The sequence below is a fragment of the Hyperoodon ampullatus genome, assembly GCF_949752795.1.
Source record: "Hyperoodon ampullatus genome assembly, chromosome: 19".
In the NCBI taxonomy this organism is placed as follows: domain Eukaryota; kingdom Metazoa; phylum Chordata; class Mammalia; order Artiodactyla; family Ziphiidae; genus Hyperoodon; species Hyperoodon ampullatus.
The window spans coordinates 54,318,327-54,341,459 of NC_136932.1; the positions used below are offsets into that span (position 1 = coordinate 54,318,327).

At 36.1% G+C, this 23,133-nt stretch overlaps 1 protein-coding gene across 3 annotated transcripts in view; it reads right to left on the minus strand.

Annotated features, from left to right (window-relative positions):
* VMP1 (vacuole membrane protein 1) overlaps positions 1 to 23,133 on the minus strand; it is a gene marked incomplete at its 5' end in the record, with an annotated part of 103,575 nt that overhangs the window by 69,365 nt on the left and 11,077 nt on the right. For 2 of the 3 annotated variants that reach the window (XM_079725875.1, XM_079725873.1), the window contains one exon: positions 3,973 to 4,140. The exons of the other annotated variant lie outside the window; for it this stretch is intronic. In XM_079725875.1, the coding sequence (XP_079582001.1) occupies positions 3,973 to 4,140 (168 nt within the window). The remainder of the gene's footprint in view (positions 1 to 3,972; positions 4,141 to 23,133) is intronic. 3 annotated transcript variants of the gene reach the window in all.

A 23,133-nucleotide genomic window follows, 5' to 3' on the forward strand; every position in this document is an offset into this window, starting at 1 on the left:
TGTATTTTACTGATTTACTATATTTATAATGATAGTGAAGTCTGTAAAGATATTTTACTTTGCAAAGTACAAATTAGGTAAAAATTTTAAATAACATAACAGTTTTTAATCAAGCAAGACATTCCCCTGAAAAAAAAAAAAATGGATGTGAACACAAATGTGATCAATTTTATGAAAGGGTAAAATATAAGAATCAAGGCCAATACACTCTAAATCAACATTTCTCAACTTTAGTAGTATTGACTTTTTTTTTTTTTTTAACATTTATTTATTTATTTGGCTGCGCCGGGTCTTTAGTTGTGGTGTGCGGGATCTAGTTCCCAGACCAGGGATCGAACCCGGGCTCCCTGCATTGGGAACGCAGTGGAGTCTTAACTGCTGGACCACCAGGGAAGTCCCAGTATTGACTTTTTATGAGTGTATCCCAGTTAACCATTTATTTTTTTATTTTTTTTGCGGTACGCGGGCCTCTCACTGCTGTGGCCTCTCCCGTTGCAGAGCACAGGCTCCAGACGCGCAGGCTCAGCGGCCATGGCTCACGGTCCTAGCTGCTCCGCGGCATGCGGGATCTTCCCGGACCAGGGCACGAACCCGTGTCCCATGCATCGGCAGGCAGACTCTCAACCACTGCGCCACCAGGGAAGCCCCCAGTTAACCATTTTTAAATATAAGACTTAGTGGCATTAATTGTATTCACAATGTTGTGCAACCATCATCATTATATTTTTAATATTTTTCTTCACCCAAATGGAAACTGTATACGCATTAAGCATTAACTTCTCATTCCCCACAACCCTGGTAACCTCAAACCTACTTTTTGTCTCTATGAATTTGAATTGTCTAGATAGCTCACATAAGTGGAATCATACAATATCTGTCTTTCTATGTCTGGCTTATTTCATTTACCATAATGTTTTCTAGGTTCATCTATATTGCAGCATGTATAAGAACTTCATTCCTTTTTATGGCTGAACAGTACTCTATTATGTGTATATACTACTCTTTGTTTATCCATTTATCTGTTAAGAGACACTTGGATTGTTTCCACCTTTCTGATAATGTGAATAATGTTGCTGAACAATGAACTACAAGTTTCTGTGCATATTAGAGTCCCAGTTTTCAGTTCTTTTGGGTATTTATGTAGGAATGGAATTAGAGGAGGGTCACATAGTAAATCTATGCTTACATTTTTGAGAAACCACCAAACTCTTTTCCACAGCAGCTAAATCACTTTACATTCCCACCAGCAATCTATGAGGGTTCCAATTTCTCCACATCTTCACCAACACTTATTATTTTTCATTTTCTAAAAAAATAATAGCCATCCTAATCTGTGTGAAGAGGTATTTCCTTCTGGTTTGGATTTGCATTTCCCCAATGACTAATGATATTGAGAATCTTTCTGTGCACTTATTGGCCATTTGTATGTCTTCCTTGGAGAAATGTTTATTCAAATCCTTTGCCCATTTTTAAATTGGGTTGTTTGTCTTTTTGCTGTTGAGTTGTGTAGTTCTTTAAACATACTGAATATTAAACCCTTATCTGATATATGACTTTTAAACATTTTCTCCCTTTTTGTGGGTTGTCTTTTAACTCTCTTGATAGTGTGTCCTTTTTTTTTTTTTTTTTTTTTTTTTTGCGGTACGCGGGCCTCTCACCGCCGTGGCCCCTCCCGTTGCGGAGCACAGGCCCCGGACGCGCAGGCCCAGCGGCCACGGCCCACGGGCCCAGCCGCTCCGCGGCACATGGGATCCTCCCAGACCGGGGCACGAACCCGTATCCCCTGCATCGGCAGGCGGACTCTCAACCACTGCGCCACCAGGGAGGCCCGATAGTGTGTCCTTTGATGTACAAGAAGTTTTAATTTTAGCTAAGTTCAATTTATCTATTTCTTTCTTTTGTTGCCTCTGCTTTAGATGTCTTATTTAAGAACCACTGCCAAATCACCAGGCAGATTTGTTTCTATATTTTCTTCTAAGTGTCTTATAGTTTTTAACTCTTAAGTTTAGGTCTTTGATGAATTTTGAGTTAATTTTTACATATGGTGTAAGGTAAGGATCCAACCTCTCTCTTTTGCATGTGGATATTCAGTTTTCCCAGCACCCTCTGATGAAAGGACTGTCTTTGTAAATGGTGAAAACAAAAGGAACCAATTTAAGCATAACTTGATATGTGCTACCTTTTTTACATAACAAAAGACAGTTTCAAAGAAGGGAATATGAAGAACAAACATTCAGACAATCAGTATTTATTGGTATTCTTGAACTATGAGCAAAGCCTAATGTTGATTGCTGTGAGTAATAAATTTAAGGTACAGTCTGAATTTTTTGAGGAGCTTAAAATTTATTTGGGGAAGTAAGCCACTAAACCAGCCAATTTAACTAATTTGAGGCATGCATGGAGCCAGGCCAAATGAGTGCTTCAGACAGTATGCACTTCGGAAGAGGCAGTTATCACTGCCAGCTGGGATGAAAATTTTTCTTTGTTGGCATTAGTGTTAATCTAGCCACATAAATCATTTTTGAAAGAACAAAAGAACAACAGAGGGGCTTCCCTGGTGGCGCAGTGGTTGAGAGTCCGCCTGCCGATGCAGGGGACACGGGTTCGTGCCCCGGTCTGGGAAGATCCCACATGCCGCGGAGCGGCTAGGCCCGTGAGCCATGGCCGCTGAGCCTGTGCGTCCGGAGCCTGTGCTCCGCAACGGGAGAGGCCACAACAGTGAGAGGCCCGCGTATCGCAAAAAAAAAAAAAAAAAAAAAAAAAAGAACAACAGAAAATTGAAGCCTATATACATACTCCTTTTCTAGCATGTTCTGAGTATCTAGTTATCTTATTAATAGCTTTTCATCAAAAGACAAATGTGTAAAGCAGAAACTAACACACCATTGTAAAGCAATTATACTCCAATAAAGATGTTAAAAAAAAAAAGACTAATGTGGTAAAATTTATAATACATATGCAACTAGTATAATGAATTTGTTTCTAGTATTTATAAAAGAGTAACAGGAAATATGACAATTTTTCCTCTCTTTCATATTCAACCAATTCAATATATGGCATTTCCCTTTTAATTCTTTTAAAACACGACATAAACGCTTGAATGTGCTTGAAAACTCTACCTCTTCTGTGGGCATTCTACCCACGTTCATTTTAATTAAGAGTTTTAAGTGATGTGCTCCACATTTTTCATTTTATAAGAAACTGTTAGGGGAAAAAAAGTTACAGGGAACAGAAAACTTAATGATTCCAAATGATGAATTAAAAAAGAATTCAAATGGTAGTAGGAAGTCTTTAGCAAATGAACTATTCCTCAATGATATACAGGTGAATGAATTTAAGCATATAAAAAATGCTTTGTGTGGATATGCAGGTTAAAATACATCTACCATTGATCACGTAGTCCAAAATGTCCCAAAATATATTAAGCAAGCCATAAAAAGAATAATTGGAACTTCTGAAAGTAAGGTCACCATATAGTCTGATACCTCCAATACAGTAAAGCTTAGTTTATTAAGAAATGTCTGACCTTACTTTAGTATTACAACAACTCAGAAAATGAAATGAGTCTTCTAAGAATAAACACAGAGAGTATTTAAATCTAGGAGAGAGACATATAATACTTACCTAATTTGGACTGATAATATAACCATTTGCTATGTGTTTATCAAGTTTTATAAACGTTAGTAAAACTTTACAAAGTAGTATAGTTGCACCATCTATACTCCTTTTCCCTGCTATTGTCTACTTGGTATCAATGTTTCCTGGTACCTAAGGTTTCCTGCCTTCCTTCTGAATGTTATTCATGAACAGGAGAAGCTCTAAAGGTTTCTTTTACATGGAAGCTAGGTAGCTGGTAACTTTATGAATTAATTATCTACTGACTTGGTATATGTCTGGCTTCAATTTCAATAAGGTACAAAGAATCAAGACAGTGAGGTTAATTTTGGACAAATATGAAAACGGACATCTTACCCACATGCAGGCCTCAATCCTAACTTTTGAGATGATGCTCCATAAAGAAATGGTTCCTTCAGTGCCCTCTTCATCTGGACAAATAATCTGATCAGGATAGGGTGGTTCAGGGAAATTAACTGAATTGCATTCATAAGCAGCTAATGTAACTGAAGCTATATGTGGACCCTACAAAAAAATATGAGAAATCTCTGATGAGAAATATTAAAGAGAAAGCAATTATTAATAGACATGTTATTTTAATGGTACCTTAATCACTCTACATTAATAGAAAAATGTTAGCTTTTAAAGAACAAGAATCTACCTAACTAAATATTTCAAGATGCAACTGATAATTTGAAAAAATAAACCTTTCCAGAATCTCTTCATGGTTTGCTTTCTTAAAAACCAATTTCAAATTTACTGAGGTATAATTTACATATAGTAAGAGCCATTTTTTTAGGTCACTAGTTCAATAAGCTTTGACAATTATATTCAGTCATATAACCATAACCTATCAAGATAGAGATACAGAATAGTCCTGTCACTGCAAAAAGTTCCCTTGTGTCCTTTTGTAGTCAATCTCCTTCCCCCAACACTAGACCCTGGAAACCATATGATTTCTGTCTTGATTCTTATTTTATTTATCCACATATCTCATCTGTAAGAATGCCATCCCGTGATAAAAACCTCCTGTGCCCCTATTTCTTTAGGCATAATTTGAGAATACTATATTTTGTCCTTACTTAAAAACAGTTGATGCAGACATAGAAAACAAACTTATGGTTACCAAAGGGGACAGTGGGGGTGGGGGTGGGAAATTAGAAGTTTGGGATTAGCAGATACACACTACTACATATAAAACTGGTAACCAAGGACCTACTGTATTGCACAGGGAACTCTACTAAGTATCTTGCAATGACCTAAAATGGAAGAGAATCTGAAAAAGTATATATATATATATACACATACATATATAACTGAATCATTTTGCTATACACTTGAAACTAACACAACATTGTAAATTAACTATACTTCAAAAAAAATAGTTGATGAAGTAATTACCTCACTTATCTTTCCCACTGACATCCTAAAACAAAAATAAAACTGTGGAACGAGTATCAGTTAGTTTTTCTTTTAAATTAATTTTTTCTATGGAAGCTTTTGGGCTGCTTTGTACCTTTATTTTGAAATATTACAAATTAATAATAATCATATAGATTAAAATGAATTAACATTTAGATGTGTGATAAAGGTTTAAACACAGTTGTTCCCAAATTAACATGTATGCCAAGACGAGGTGTCTGCATAAGAATCAACTATGGACTTTGTTAAAAATATAAATTTCAGGATCCCCTAAGCATAAGTTGATTCAATAGGTGGACATGGGAACCTGTATGTTTTATTTTACTTTTTTTTTTTTTTTAAGATTTATTTATTATTTGTTTTATTTTAGGTTGCATCGAGTCTTAGTTGCGGCACGCAGGATCTTCGTTGAGGCATGCAGGATCTTTCAGGATCTTTCGTTGTGGCACGCAGGCTTCTCTAGTTGTGGCGCGCAGGCTTCAGGGTGCCTGGGCTCTGTAGTTGTGGCACGCGGGCTCCAGAGCATGTGGGCTCTGTAGTTTGCAGGCACGCAGGCTCTCTAGTTGAGGCATGCGAGCTTTAGTAGTTGTGGCGTGCAGACTTAGTTGCCCTGAAGCATGTGGAATCCCAGTTCCCCGACCAGGAATCAAACCTGCATCCCTGCATTTTAAGGCGGATTCTTTACCACTGGACCACCAGGGAATTCCCAACCTGTATGTTTTATGTATTTATTTATTTTAACTAATTTTTTTAAAATTTATTTATTTTTATTTTTGGTTGCATTGGGTCTTTGTTGCTGAGTGCAGGCTTTCTCTAGTAGCGGCGAGCAGGGGCTACTCTTTGTTGTGGAGTGCGGACTTCTCATTGAGGTGGCTTGTCTTGTTGTGGAGCATGGGCTCTAGGCACGCAGGCTTCAGTAGTTGCAGCACGTGGGCTTGTGGGCTCTAGAGCACAGGCTCAGTAGTTGTGGCACATGGGCTTAGTTGCTCTGCAGCACGTGGGATCTTCCCAGACCAGGGCTCGAACCTGTGTCCCCTGCATTGGCAGACAGATTCTTAACCACTGTGCCACCAGGGAAGCCCCCCAACCTGTATGTTTTAAACAAGCTCCTTTAGAGTTTCAAATAGGTTAGGTTCTAATAGGCTATTAGGTGTCAGAAAATAAGCGAACTCAGGCAAGTCACTTAACCTTTCTGGACCTCAAGCTACTCTTCTGTAAGGCAAAAGAATTAGATTCATCTTATGTTTTTATCTAGCTCCAAAATTCAAAAACCCCTAACATAATCAAGATGTCAATAAAATCTATTGCTAATTTCCAAAGTTCTCATGAAGTGTAAGCTCTAGAAGTTGGATATTCTTAACATGTTACTGTAACACACATATAAAGTACTAGGCTTAGAACAGTGTTGGGCATATAATAAGCCCTCAAAAAGTATTAGCCATTAGCTGTTATGAACAAAAGTACTGTATTTGTAGACTAAAATTATATACACACACACATACATATGTATGTATATATAGATACACATACAGTAAGTGATCTTTGGATATAAGAAAGTCTTTTTTTTTTTTTTTTTTTTTTGCGGTACGCGGGCCTCTCACTGTTGTGGTCTCTCCCGTTGCGGAGCACAGGCTCCGGACGTGCAGGCTCAGCAGCCACGGCTCACGGGCCCAGCCGCTCCGCAGCATGTGGGATCTGTGGGATCTTCCCAGACTGGGGCACGAACCCGTGTCCCTTGCATTGGCAGGCGGACTCTTAACGACTGCGCCACCAGGGAAGCCCATAAGAAGGTCTTTTTAAACCACATGGTGAAAGAATTTGTGGCTCAAAGACAAAGTGCATAAGATGTAGTGATGGAAATAAAACATTAAAGAACTCCTACTGCTATCTAGATAAAAGGTGACATTAAACAAATTTTTCTGTTGCATGTTAATACGAAAAAGAAAGACATTCATAAATCTAAGCTACATTTCTCCGTAAATACAGTTGCATTTTGTGTTCAAATAAAAATCTAAAAAATGAAATCCTACACTAAGCACTGACTCAATTAACTATAACGTTTTCTTCTGGACCAAAAAAAAAAAAAAAAAAACCTATGTGAATTTTTAGTCTGTTCATCTTTTGCTTGAATTTTAATTCACAGAAATCAATAAATAGTGATAATAAGTTTAAAAAATGATTATAGAATCTCTAAAAAAGGAACTTCTTTTTTTGAAAAGTTGTGATTAACCATGAAATCTACAACTGTTTCTTTGAATATTATGTGCACAAGAGATTTCAGTTAAAGAAAAAAGAATTATTTTGTGATCCTGCACACACACACACACACACACACAAACCAAGTTTAAAGTTTGTAGAATTCAGAGTAACTAAATAATTAGTGGAAAATTTCTCACTGTACACCTACTTATAGCTAACATCAGATGCAACTAAAAAAAAAGCGGGGGGGACTTCCCTGGCAGCCAGTGGTAAAGAATCTGCCTTCCAATGCAGGGGATACGGGTTCGATCTCTGGTCAGGGAACTAAGATCTCACATGCTGCGGAGCAACTAAGCCCACACACCACAACTACTGAGCTTGTGTGCCGCAATGAGAGAGTCCACCTGCCGCAAAATTACAGCGCCCATGTGCTCTGAAGCCTGCGTGCCACAACTACAGAGCCCACGTGCCCTGGAGCCCGTGTGCCACAACTAGAGAGAAGCCCACATGCCACAACGAAAGATCCCGTGTGCCTCAATGAAGATCCTGCATGCCACAACTAAGACCCATCACAACTAAAAAAAATAAAGAAAATAAACAAATTTTTAAAATAAACCCCTGTAACTTCCACATTTACTGTTTGAAAACACAAAAGAGAAATGTGATACTACTAGGCAAAACAAAAGAAATTCAAGAGTCTGTCCATGATATCCCGACAACTGTCCTCTAGAAATGAACCCTAGGTGAACAAAAATTGAACCGTCCTAGACACTAAAATAAGATTTCTGGGATTATATAGGAAGGAAAAACCTACATTTCTATTCCAGAAACAAAAATAAAATATGCACCCCAACAGATTAAACAGGTTATCCAACAAGATAAAAGACTGATTCATAGTTTTAATTTTAAATGTTCTAAAAAGGGAAATTTTCAGCAATCTGATGAGAATATTTTCCCTAAAGAAAGGATGGTTCACACAGTTAAACTGATATATACTTTCCATAACCACACTAATAGGTCATGATTACTTAGCCTTAGAGGCAGATGTGGTGGTTCCCAGACAAAATGAACATGAATAACTCAGCTTCTTGTCCTTTGTTCATTCTCAAGAGCCCATTTAACCTGTACCTTGACATTTTAGTTTAGACTGTGTTAACTGATAGGAAACCTCACAAGTTCTTTTCAACATTATAGGTTAATGGTTCCTAAATATAACAGAATTGACTGAGATAAATATTAGTTTACATGAAAAATCCAAACACAAAAACTAAAAAACAATCATTTTGATTAAGAGAATTTTAAAAGTTACACATATTCAAACTACCTTTTAAGTCTGTTTTCTAAAACCTACAATTCCTACTACAATGTATCAAATATGAAAGAATCACATTTAAACCATACTAAATGAAGAAATGAGGGATAAAGACAAACAGCTACAGTATAAGCTGCAAAGTCTACCTGGAAAGATCCACTATAAAACATAAAAAGAACACAGTGTACTGAGCAGGCCATTCCAGCTCTCATGGGAGTATGCAAGTATTGATATGTATGGGCTAGAGAGTCTGGCCTGTGGCTGAGGGCTTTCTGCCTCATATCATGAAGTGACTGGTAGACGTACACTCCTACACTAAACAACTGGAAAACTAAACAGAATACATGGAACAATTTTTTTCAGACACTGTACCACAGGCAGTATAATACTTCTGACTGCTGAGAGAAGGGATACAAATGAGGAAGCCTTGTGATGACTCTGGCTTTCCACTTGTAGACATTCTGTGTCTGCAGTAAAATCCATAGTCCAAAGACAAAGACCCTAAGCAAAGCATGGTGGTCTTGCTGCATCGAGAAGAAAATCTGAGTTCAGGGGGGCTGAGTGGTTGAAATCTGTGGCGTAGAATACTAGTGAAGAGAAAGCTATGCCGAGAAAGGACTCTACATGTGTGCATGGGGGTCCCCTTGAGACTCTGGCACACAAAGCTCCACTGCATGCTATGATGAGATTTCATAAGGCCAGGCAAAGTACAATTAGTGAGAAAAGAACAATAGGGGGTTGTAAGCTGAACAATTCCTAGACTTCACACGGCGCTGGGAAACACCTGAACTTCATCTAGCTAGAGTGGACAGACTCAACATTCAGGGAAGACCTTGGAAAGAGCCTACAGTAAAAGCTACTCTAGACAGACCATAATAGGGTTTCTTAAAAAGCCTTAAATAGATCAAGTTGATCCACTGGTACTGCCCCCAAAACAAAAAATTGACACTCTGTAAAAGAAGGTAACAAAATCCATACAATCAACAACTTAATACCACATTCAGCATCCAATAAGGAATAACTAGATATGATGTGAAGCAGTTTGGAAAATATGACACATAACCTGAAGAAACATTAATCAATAGAAACAGACTCAGAAATGTCAGAGATTATGGAATTAGCAGACAAGGACTTAAAAACAGTGAATATAAATATGTTCAAAGATTTGAAGTAACAATTGCCAAACTTCAGCCCAGGGGCCAAATTCATCCCACCACCAGTTTTATAAATAAAGTTTCAAAGAATGCAGCCATGTATATTCATTTACATATCATCTCTGGCTAATTCTGTGCTATAATGGCAAAACTGAGTAGCTCTGACAGAGACTCTATGGCCTATGAAGTCTAAAACACTTATTATATGGCCCTTTACAAAATAGTTTGCTGATCCCTGATTTAAAGGAAAAGATAAACACAATGAGGGAAGAAATATAAAATATAAAAAGAAAACAAAATGGGCTTCCCTGGTGGTGCAGTGGTTAAGAATCCACCTGCCAATTCAAGGGACACAGGTTCGAGCCCTGGTCTGGGAAGATCCCACATGCCGCAGATCAACTAGGCCTGTGTGCCACAACTGCTGAGTGTGCGCTCTAGAGCCCGCGAGCCACAACTACAGAAGCCCGTGTGCCTAGAGCCCATGCTCTGCGACAGGAGAGGCCACCGCAATGACAAGCCCGTGCACCACAAGAAAGAGTGGCCCCTGCTCGTCACAACTAGAGAAAGCCCATGCACAGCAATGAAGACCCAAAGCAGCCAAATATAAAATTAAAAAAAAAAAAAAAAAAAAGAACAGCGGATGTAGAGAGTGTATTGGATTCAGTCCACTGAATAAAGCTAGTTTAAAAAATATATATATATATATATATATATATATAAAGTATAAAAGAAAACAAAATGGAACTTATAGAGCTGAAAATATAATATACGAATAGGAAAATTCATTGGATAATCAACAGATTAAATGCCACAGAAGAAAATATTAGAGAACTTGAAGACAACGCAATAGAAAGTATTTGAACTAAAGGACACAGAGAGCAAAGGCTATGGAAGAAATGAACCTCAGTAACCTGTGGAATAATACCAAACAGTCTAATATACATGTAACTGGAACCCCAGAAAGAGAGGGTGAAGTGTGTGTGTGTGTGTGTGCGCACACACACACATTGGGGAAGGGATGGCCAAGTATTTTCAAGATTTGGTGAAAAATATCAATCCATCAACTCACAGATTTAAGAAATTCAACAAACCTAAGTCAAGATCAACATAAAGAAAATAAAACACATAATCAAATTGTTGAGAATCACCATAATCACATCATAATCAAATTCTATAATTCAGCAATATCAAGAAAGTCTTAAAAAGCAATCCGAGGGGATAAAAACACATTACAGGCATACCTCACTTTAATGCACTTTGCAGACATTGTGATTTTTACACATTAAAAGTTTTGGCAATCCCGCATCAAGCAAGTCTATTGGCACCATTTTTCCAACAGCATTATTTTTAAATTAAGGTACATATATTGTTTTTTTAGACACTTAATAGAGTACATGATACTATAAACATAACTTTCAGATGCACTGGGAAACCAAAAAATTCGTGTGACTTGCTATATATCACCATATTCGTTTTATTGCAGTGGTCTAGAACCAAACCCACAATATTTCCAAGTTATGACTGAGTCATCTACAGGGAAATACAGATAGGACTTCTCATCAGAAACAGACCAAAAGACAATAGAATTACTTCTCTAAAGTGCTGAAAGGAAAAAACAAAATCTGTGTATCTAGAATTCAGGGAAAATATATTCCAAAAATAAAGATGAAATAATAACATTTTTAGACAAACAAAAGCCAAAAGAATTTGTTCCAGGAGATAAATGTTAAAGGAAGTTCTCAGATAGAAGAAAAGTGATACCAGATGGAAACTTTAATGTACATAAAAGACCGAAGAGCACTGGAAATAGAGAATACCTTTTTTCCTCATTTTAAAATCTCTTAAAAAAAAACTAGTTGCTTAAAGCAAAAGCTATGACATATGTAGAAGTAAAATACATGACAACAACAGCATAAAGTATGGGAGGGAGAAAATGGAGTATAATACTGTAATGTGGTTACATTATATATACCAAAAAAAAAAAAAAGAAGTTCAATTCAAAAGAAGGCAGGAAAAGAATAAAAAATAGGGGGGACCAACAGTTTGAGGACAGACTTAAACCCAACCATACTGACAACGACATTAATTGCAAATGGGCCAAACATACAAATGAAAAGGCAGAGAGTGTCACACTGAATTAAAGAGCAAGACCTCAGTACATGCTGTCCATAAAACGCCCATTTTAAATATCCAGATCCAAAAGTAAAGGTAAAGGGATGAAAAAAGATAAACCATGTAAACATAATCATACAAAAGACAGAGTATTCTACATTAATACCAGATTAAGTAGATTTCAGGAGAGGGTATATTACTAGAGATGAAAAAGGACATTTCATAATGATAAAAGGGCTAATTTTCTCAGGAAGACAGAATAATCCTAAATGTGCAGGCACCTAATAATAGAATGTCAAAATACATAAAGCAAAAACTAATAGAACTAAAAGGAGAAATAAACAAATCCACAATTAGAGTTGAAATTTCAACACACTTCTCTTTTTAGTTGATAGAATAAGTAGACTGAAAACCAGTATGGATATAGAACACTTGAACAATATGGAACACTACACCCCAAAATAGCCAAATACATATTCTTTTCAAGTATACATGAAATCCAATCACCAAGATAGACCATATACTGTGGTATAAAACAAATCTCAGCACATTGAAAAGAATGTGCCATGTGGCAAGGTAAGTAAAGATCAATACAAGGAGTACTTCTTAAGGAAAAGTAGCAAATGATAGTCCTCAAAGGTTAATTCTTCTATTTAAGGACAGTGTCCTTTTATCTATATAGTGGTAATCAAAGGAAGTTAAACAGCTATATACAGCCCGGGTTGTTATTCCCCAGCACAGGAAGCTCTATAAATTTCCTAGTTACCAACCAGCTCATAAGTAACATTCACTAACTGCCCCTGAGAGTTCCTAATTACGGCCAGTGGAAGTTCCCTTTAATGATACGAAGATCAAATTTTATGACTGTGATGAAAAGTTACACTCTCATCAGTGACAGGTTTTTAGGGTCCTTTTTTGGGGTGGGTGGGTACTTCAGTATACTCATGCTAAGTGAAGTCAGCTCAACAAGATAGTTCAGCTATTTGTGACATATCAAACATCTGGTTTTGCTTCAGTTCAAAGCCTCATATATCTTAGTCTCATGAGCTGCATTACACTATATTTTCCAAAGTTTTGATAATGGAATAATTTTGCTTTGTCCAGGATAAAAGATGTAGTGCTTGGCCAGGCAAGAAGATGTCTGGGTGAGAGCAAAACCATAGTTAGATCAGGGGGTAGGATTTCTAAGAGCAGATATAGGTATTTGTGGAAAAGTATTTTAACTTAAGACATTCTTTTAAGATAAATTTTAAATGTTACACTTCTACAATTTACATTCATTCAGGAATAGTAAATATCCTACTAGCAATGTCAAATTAAGAGAAATTTAGAATTTAAAAAAATTATCCTAGAGGTAAAATTATCTTTCCTGAAATTATAACACACAAAAATATCTTAATCCGGTAGAGAAGAGAAGTTCTAAGTCGTGCCCTGATAATAATGTACTACCTATGTAAGCCCTGAGAAAGCAGTCCTGGTGCCACAAATACAAATTAGGGTCTTTGTAAGAAAGGTGTGGGACAGTCACACCTTAAAACCTGAAAAAAAAATCATATTAGTAAATGACAAACTAGTCTATGTATTGCTACTTCATTTAAGGAAAAGTGTTTTCTGGATTTTTAACTTTATTGTTCAGTTCATTTGGGGGCCCTTTCTTCCAGAGACATTTTTAAAAAAGTGAAAACCTAAAATGATCATATTAGTTAATTATGAGCCTAATTTAGCCAAGCCTTTTTACCAACCAAGATGCAGAATATGATGTCACATTAAGAGCGCAGTATGTGTACGTATGAGGGTTGTTTTTTTTTTTTGGCAGCGCCCTGCAGCATGTGGGATCTTAGTTCCCTGACCAGGGATCGAATCTGTGTCCCCTGCATTGGAAGTGCAGAGTCTTAACCACTGGACCGCCAGGGAAGTCCCTGTATGAGGTTTTTAAGGAAGATGAGCAGACAGACAGACAGACATTCTTCCACTCTAGGCAGCTCCCTCAGAACTGATAAAACATTCCTAAAGACTGGAGTTGTTTGCACATCTGTAATGTCAGTTCATAGCCTAATTCATCATCCACACACAGAAGTCAACTGAGATCCCAAAGGCAAAATTCCCAATTAGTTTTGTCTGGAAAGTTCAGGACAAAGGTAATAAAATCAAGAATCCGCTGCTGATTCACTGGGAAGACATTTGTTTGCCACACTCCTTCACTGAGGAACAAAAGGAGTCAGTGGTTAGTCTGGAATGTGATTCATTAGGAATATCTGGGTGACAAATAAATGAAAGGAGATGACAGATGTTTGTCTGTATGACTTGCAAAACCTTTGTTTCCTTTAAGTCCAACTTTTAGGGGAGTTTAGAAATGCTTTTACAAACAGGAATTGTACTCTTCAAATTCTTTTAATCATTGCTTTTCTCATCGCAGTCAGAAAACAACTTACCTAAGGTTATGGTATACAATAAATAATTCTAGAAGGCTAGAGCATAAAACTGTTGATTCCAAATGGGCACTGGGAAGTTTAACTAGTGTTTATATTCTTTTTGTGAAGAAGGTCCCGAGTTCACAGATTTAAGCCCCTGGCCCCTCCCTATAAAATGCAGTATAATATGTAAAAAAGCAGGAATTTGGCCATTAGTTAATGTGGATTTTAGTTTTCTAAACCTGTTAGTAACTTACTAGATGTAATCAGACTTCTATCTCACATTCCTCATTTGATGAAAAGCCTGGAAATAATAATGATAATAATGCCTGCACAACCTGGGTAACACGGCAATGTATGAGATTATGTAGTAAAAGTGTTACGATAAGCATAAAATAACCAAAACTAAAAATGTGTAAACTCTATAGTTCATGCTTCAGGTTATAAGGACCTATTTTTAAAGTCATTTTTATTATATTCAATGAATCCATAAATAAAGACATATTTCACTTTTCTTCTCTAAACCTGAGCAATTTTGAGCATAAAGTTGGTTTAAGTGTTTAGGAGGAATGGACCACATATTTATAAAGAGAGCTTTTAAAAAGGTTATAAATTGTTTAAAATATATACCCAACAGAACAGATTTCAGCAAAACTGAATCTTCTTAGCTTTCATTTAAACACACATTAATAAATAGTGACTTAAGGGCAGGAAGTCAGTCAGTCTGTGCATACCCTTCTCTTTGGTGAAAACCCAGCCCTATGTCCTGGAGACCCTGGTTTCTACTTTTGATGTGGTGATGCTCTTAAGAGTTAATACATGAGTCATTCCTTGGGGAAAGACAGGGAGAATAGCTGATCATGCCCTCATCAAAAAAAGGCAAACAGTTCTTTTCTAAGAAGGGCCTGTTGGTCTTCCCGCAAGAGCCCTGAGTCACTGCATGCTTATAGCCAGAGTCATTATACCTATACAGAGCAATATTAAGTCACACTAGAACCTTACTTTTGGCAATTTCTTCTCTTTTTTTGTCTAATCGAGGGATAGACACGTAAGCTATGGAGCAACAATCAGAAGTCAAGCAGGAAAAATAGTGAACAGGTTGGCTAACAATTTTTAAAAGAATTATTCCACCTCATGGCATTAAACAATTACTACAGTAGTTCTCTTACTGAAACTGCTTCGCTATTTCACTTCAACCTATGTCCATGCAGTTTTCCAAATAACACTTACTTTAGGCAATAAATAGCCAAGAGTCAAAAAGTGTAAGAAACAGCTTTATATATATAAAACAGTACTATAAAGTATTATATACATACTATAAAGTACTTGTTCACTAAAGGAAACAGGGTGCTATAGACAGAGATGTTCTATAAACATTTGATAGTAATCAAGATGTTGGATTTTTTTTAATGTACAATTTTTACCCCATTTTAGTGATGAAATGATCCTAAATGTTAAGGCAGAAACAGACCTCTGAGTCTTACACAGGGGCAAATATCTCACAATTAACTTTCCCTGTACTTATTTTATAACAAAGAGCCAAAAATTTTTTTTCCAAAATTTTTTTCTATTAAAATGGTCATTTTTGGGGACTTCCCTGGTGGCGCAATGGTTAAGAATCCTCCTGCCAATGCAGGGGACGTGGGTTCGATCCCTGATCCAGGAAGATACCACATGCTGCGGAGCAACTAAGCTGGTGCACCACAACTACTGAGCCCGCGAGCCACAACTACTGAGCCCGTGTGCCACAACTACTGAAGCCCGCATGCCTAGATCCCATGCTCTGCAACAAGAGAAGCCACTGCAGTGAGAAGCCCGCGCACCGCAACGAAGACTAGCCCCCTCTCTCCGCCACTAGAGAAAGCCTGCGTGCAGGAACAAAGACCCAACACAGCCAAAAATAAATAAATAAAATATTTTAAAAAGGTCATTTTTTTGTTTTTATTTTTAAGTAGAATTCTTTATTCATTTATATCTTATTTTTACACCTGATAACTGCATTCTGAACTTACAGTTTTATGGTCATGGTTTCTCATGGTACTTAAAACACTCTTGACATCTACTAACTTAATTCCAGTGAATTTAAACTACCAATTTTTATCTATAAAACTATATTCTTAATTTAAAATCGTCATATTAAACAAATGACTCATAGATACCATTCAGATAATAATGTCTTGATGTTATATCTTCTTATAAACCTTGATCTACTCTACAATGTAACTGAATTGTTCCTAAACTTTTCTACATACCAACTGCCATCTAGATAGGGCAGTTCTAATGTGAAAATCCCTACCAGGGCTTCCCTGGTGGTGCAGTGGTTGAGAATCTGCCTGCTAACGCAGGGGACACGGGTTTGAGCCCTGGTCTGGGAGGATCCCACATTCCGCAGAGCAACTGGGCCCGTGAGCCACAACTACTGAGCCTGTGAGTCTGGAGCCTGTGCTCCGCAACAAGAGAGGCCACGATAATGAGAGGCCTGCGCACCACGATGAAGAGTGGCCCCCGCTTGCTGCAACTAGAGAAAGCCCTTGCACAGAAACGAAGAGCCAAAAATAAATAAATAAATAAAAATTAAAAAAAAAAAGAAAACCTCTACCATTTTGATCTCCAAAGGTGAGAGAATTCAGTGGTTAAAATATATGACAAAGAGAAAAATTATCTGCAAAATATATTCAGCCTTCTATTTATAGCTCAATATTTGAGTGCCTTTAACATTTTTTAATGATTGTTGATAGTTTTTGTTCTCAGAGTTCTTTGTCTAAGAGCTGGGCTTATTCTGAAAGGAATATAGGGCTTGGGAAGCCTTTCTCCGGGAAACTCCTCCACCTAGTGTCAAAAACTGTTCATGTATCACATTATTTGTAAATTCCTGCCGAAGGACTCATTTCCTTTGTTACTGTTAAATAGAACAGACTTTATAATCATTAATGGCACGCAGTTTACAAATGGCTCTTAAATCATCTGCTTGTCTTATAACTTGAGGAATAATAATGTGAATGCATATAAGGAGCATGTCTGAGATATATTTCTCATTATGAAGTACCAAAGTTCTTGTTTTTGTTAAACTGGTTTTTTACCAGGTTATTATTATGAATATATTATGAATCATATATTCTAGTAATGGGAAATAATTTTAAGGTGGCTACTGAAATTACCCTATCACTTCTCCTAATTGTTTGTATTAATCTAAATGTAATCCACAAATTATTTATTTCTCTAAATAAGTGCTGTGTTGTGAAGACCAGTATTTAATAATTGCACACATCAATGGTTTAAAACATGAGATAAGAAATAAATTTTGCTGTCATCAGGCAGCTCATTTGGAAGAAATTCTTTTACTTTTCTCTTCATGAGAAGTTGTTTTTTTTCCCCCTTGATAGTCTTACAGACCACTCAAGCAGTCACACAACTATATTCTCTTCTAAAACATCATGTTAAGTGTAATATTATGACCTGGGAGAAGTGATAATCCTTTTTTGGCAAATGGAGGAATCAAATGCATAACATGTCACGTAAAAATCCTTAGGGGGTGGCTAGCTCACTAAGGCTCCCAAGCTCAATATGCTTCTTCTGGTGTACTACTGTCATCCCATGAGTTAGAGCAACGGTTAGCAAACTACAGCCGGCAGATCAAATCCAGTCTGCTATCTCTCTTTGTGAATAAAGGTTGACTGGAAAACAGTCACATTCATTCCTACACACTGTCCCTGGATGCTTTCTTATTACCATGACAGATCTGAGGAGTTAAAAAAGAGATTGCATAGCCCGCAAAGCCTAAAATATTTACTATCCCTTTACGGTCCATTTTCAGCAAAAGCGCTGCCCCTGGGCTGCCTCCCCTTGGGTCAAATCATTATTAAGGTGAAAATTTTGACACATTCAACCACAGAGATACATCAAAGAGGTTAACAACAGCCATGTTCTCTTCATTAACTTGTTTTCACTCTGGGCATTATTTCCATTAGTAAATAAGCATTCCTGGATGGCCTGGAATGGAAACCTGCTACATAAATGCTAAGACTAAAATAAATTCATTAATGGATTTCTGGAAATTAGTATCCAAGAGAAGAGGGCTTAGAAGGTATGATCTTAGAAAAAACTACCAGCCACAGAAACTTTTTTTGCATCTGATCTACTTACAAAAAACATGAGTAAAGTAAATGAATGAAATCAGTAAACTTGCACTACTTGCCAGGCAAAATTAGCTCATGAATTAGACATCTATTACAGGTGTATTTATGCAAAATGACTTCAAAATTCTAAAACAAAAGAGCAGATGTACTAAAACAGAATATTTATTTAAGTATAGTAAATATAGAAAAGTGCATAATGCAAGCATCTTAATGAATTATTTCAGACACAGGTATCCTCTACCCAGATCAAGAAATATTAGAAACACACAAGAGGGACATATCCTACTGGTTGTCAAGATTTACTACAAAGCTGCTAGGATGAAAATCTTTTTTCAATTACATTGTCAATTTCTACAAAAATACCTACTCAAGTTTTGACTGCTATTACATTGATTATGTAAACAAAATTGGGAAGAACAGCTACAATATTGTGTTTTCTAATCCATGAAAATAATATATACCTTCTGTTACCTAGATCTTTTTGCTTCCAACAATATTTTATAATTTTATATAGAGGCCAAGCACATCTTTTGTTAGATTTATTCCTAGGTATTTGCTTTTCAAAACAATGTTATTATAAATGATGCCTTCCAAAATTTTCACTCCCTAAATGTTTATTGTGGTATACAGAAACACAATTGTTACATACCGTATAGCCAGTAACTGTGTTACACTTCCTTATTCTCCAAGTTTGTGGAAGTTATCTCCTTCTCTAAATTTCTGCCAAGTTCTGCTTTCCATAAGTTAAGTATATATTATTAAATACAAATTTAGACCTGTTATATCTTCCTGGTGAACTGAGTCTTTTATTATTACCAACAAACACATTCTATCTATTAACACTTCTTGCCCCATACTTTACTTTGATTTCAATATAACTACATGAGCTTCTTCTTGGTTGGCATCAAATGGCTCATCTTTTTCCAGCCTTTACCGTTAATCTTTCTGTGTATTCTTTCTGTGTATATTTTAGGTATGAAGGCTGGATTTAGCAAATAGCTGAATATTTTAAAATATTTATTTGGATAACTGGAAGAAAGATTTATTCCATTTACTGATATATTTGGATTTAAATATACCACTGAATGCTTACTACTTATGCTGTTCTATGTTCCTTTTGTCTGCTTTCTTTCCCTCTTTTGGCTTGGCTTTTTAAAAATTACTTGGTTTTTACTTGTGCCTATTACCTTGATAGTTATATATTCTTGTACTGCTTACCCTAAAGATTATAATATAGATCTTTATTAATTAATGTCATATAAATTAATATCTTACCTTTTCTAGGGCAATGCAAAGACTTTAGAATAATTTAATTTCAATTACTCCACACGTGATTTGCAGATGATGCATTTTAATTCCCCCTAAATACTCTAAATCTCTCAAAACATTATCACTACTTTATCATTAAAAACATAATGTCGGGCTTCCCTGGTGGCGCAGTGGTTAAGAATCCACCTGCCAATGCAGGGGACACGGGTTCGAGCCCTGGTCAGGGAAGATCCCACATGCCGCGGAGCAACTAAACCCATGTGCTGCAACCACTGAGCCTGCGTTCTAGAGCCCGTGAGCCACAACTACTGAAGCCTGTGCGCCTAGAGCCCGTGCTCCACAACAAGAGAAGCCACCACAATGAGAAGCCCCTGCTCACCACAACTAGAGAAAGCTCGCGCGCAGCAACGAAGACCCAACGCAGCCAAAAATAAATAAATAAAATAAATACATTTAAAAAACATAATGTCAAAAAAATAGAAAGACAAAACAAAAAAAGAAAAAAAACCATAATGTCAATCTTAATTTAAATTTACCCATATATATACCTGTTCCTGAATCTGAGCTTCAATCTAGAATCACTTTCCTTCCATTCAAAGAACACTTTTTAGTATTTCCTTTAGAGCATGTTTGCTGGTGGCAAACTGCTCTGTTTTTCTGAAAGTATCTTTATTTTATACTGTTCAGGGGACACATTGAGTATCTTCTGTTGGTAGTTATTTTCTTTTAGCCCTTTAAAGACATTCCACTGTCAGCTGACTTTTACTCTACTCAATGTTCTGTGGTGACCTAAATGGCAAGGAAATCCAAAAAAGAGGGGATATATGTATACATATAGCTGATTCACTTCGCTGTACAGCAGAAACTAACACAACATTGTAAAGCAACTATACCCCAATTAAAAAAAAAAAAAGCTGATGCACTTGCTACTGCTATTGCTGTGAAAAATAAATTGTCCTTCATCTCTGAAACAAACAAAAAAAATCAATGACAGCAAATCAGTCTTATTGAAGTTCCTCTGAAGATAGTATGTCTTTTTCTCCATCTCTCCTTTTTTGTTCTGAATGTTTTTCTCTGGCCGATTTTGCAGTTTATTAGTCCTGTCTTAGCTGCTGTCTACTGAAGTCCATTAACTGAGTTCTTAATTTCAGATAATGTTTTTTTAATTCAAAATTTTCACTTGCTCTCCTCTGTAGTTTTCAATCTCTGCAAAAATACTCAAACTTGTTTTTTACTTCCTTGAAACACATTGATTTTGGATTAAAGTACACATCTAATAACTTCATTAAATAGATTCCCGCTGGATCTATTTCTCTTATTTCTTGTTTCGACCAAATTATCATGTTGCTTCAGATATCTGATTACTTTTGATTGAGTGCTAGACTTTTTTTTTTAAATATAATGTGATGCCTAGGATTATTTTATTTTCCTCCAGACTTGAGATTTAGCCTGAGCTTCAGTCCCTGTATGGGCTGATTTGTATCTAGTTCATCCTTATGTTTAAAGTGTGGCCCATCAGGTTCCAATCCAAAGCCTGCGGGTTTATTAGGCCATATACTTGACTGGTTTCACCTCTCTAGGTTTCCCCTTTAATCTAGATGTTGGCCTTGTAATTCTTTGCTATCTTATTATCTCTATGGTGCCTTTAAACAGATGTTTTAAATTTTTATCAACCTTTTTAAGATACTTTCACAAGTGAGTTGATCCAAACTGCCTAATCTATTGTCACTGAAAATGGAACAGTAATCTGTGGTTTTCAATTATGGTATTACATTCTGCTACATTAAAATCAATTGTGGGAAATTTTGCTTATAGTTTCTTAAGAATAATAGCTAAAGCATGAAAATTGAAAATGATTGTTTTAAAAATAAAATCAGAGCAAGAAAAATGTCAATAATAATTGTAATAGTCACTTAACATTTACTGAGCACCTTATATATACTAGCCACTGAATGAAAAGTGTACATGTTTTATTTCATTTAATCCTCCAAACAGCCTTATGAGATAGGTACTATTATTATCTTTTCCATTTACAGTTGAATAAACTGAGGCTTAAAAAGTTAAGATATTTGCCAAATATCACAGAGTTAGTAATATCTGATTATGCATTCAAATCCAGCTCTGAATATGCCCTATTAAGTATCTCCCATGATAGGAATAAAAGATTTTAATCCCGTAACAAAATCACCCTCCATCAATTGCATATTCTTAAATATTAAAGAAAAAGATAGAATTATGGCATTACATCTGAAACTATGCATGCCATGGGAGTATGTCCTGCATGTAAATATATATCACAATGGAAAGTCTAATAACTGTGAAACTAATTAATGAATGTGCAAAACTATTAAGAAAACTTATTCTCATTCACATGCATTAACTGGCATTATATAGTCATAAATACAGATAAATAATGGAATATGCCTCTAATTTATTTGAGGGTTTCATATTTATCCAGAATAGAACCTGCAAATATAGTATAGTATATTCGTTGTATTAGCAATGCCACCTAGTGGCAAACTAATATAGCCATAGTTAGAAAAAAAAGTCCTATAAGAGTGGTTCTTAACATTTTATGGGTTACAGAATCTGGAGAATCTAATACTATAGGCCCTCTCTGCCAGAAAGATGCATATTTGCGAAGACACATAACAGGTACAGTGTTCAGGGAATTAACAGACCTCCTGAAGCCCATGTGTTGACTGTTAGAGTTAATGGAACAAACCAACTAACCTAGAGGCCCAACGAACACCCCTTGAGCCTTGAGAAGGAATCCATTCACTTTTCCCTTCATCTCTTCCTCTCTGGTTAGCAATCACTATTCCTGCATAAACAGTATCTAACTCTTCCTTTGTGGCTACATATCTGTTCTCGGCAAACTACTAGATTTCTACTGTTCCCAAATCAATTTACAAAATTTGATAGTAGTCATTTTTCCCTGTTGATTTTCACAAAATTTAATTTTTAAATTTAATCAAACAACTATTTTTACATCTAATGTTTAAAGAAGTGATGACAATTTTCAGGACATCTGAATTAAGTTAAAACTTTTCAATTATATCTAAAAATATAAATGAAATTGTTGATTGATAAACTTAAAAATCAAGATAACTTTTCCATTTTAAAGGCAGATATATAGGTATATAATATTTTAGGAAATATAGTTAACATTTGTAGATCACCATTTAGTTGCACAATGAGTTAAAATTAACTAAATGATTACTTCCAAAAGAGGTTAACTTCCATGCTGGGAAGAATGTAATTGAGAAAGTCTGTCTATGCAGGAAAAATTTTCCTATTTCACTTTAAAGCCATAATTTCCAGTAAAGAGAACCATGATCAAGAATGAATTAAATCTTTTCCCTTTGTTAAACTCAGTTTCTTTTTCACCTGTTTTGCTGTAAATTATTGTCAAAAGAAGGATCATTTTTCTGACCAGACTTCTAATATAGTTAATTGCTTTCTTGACTGAGGAGTTATATGGGTATATGGAAAGAGTGCCT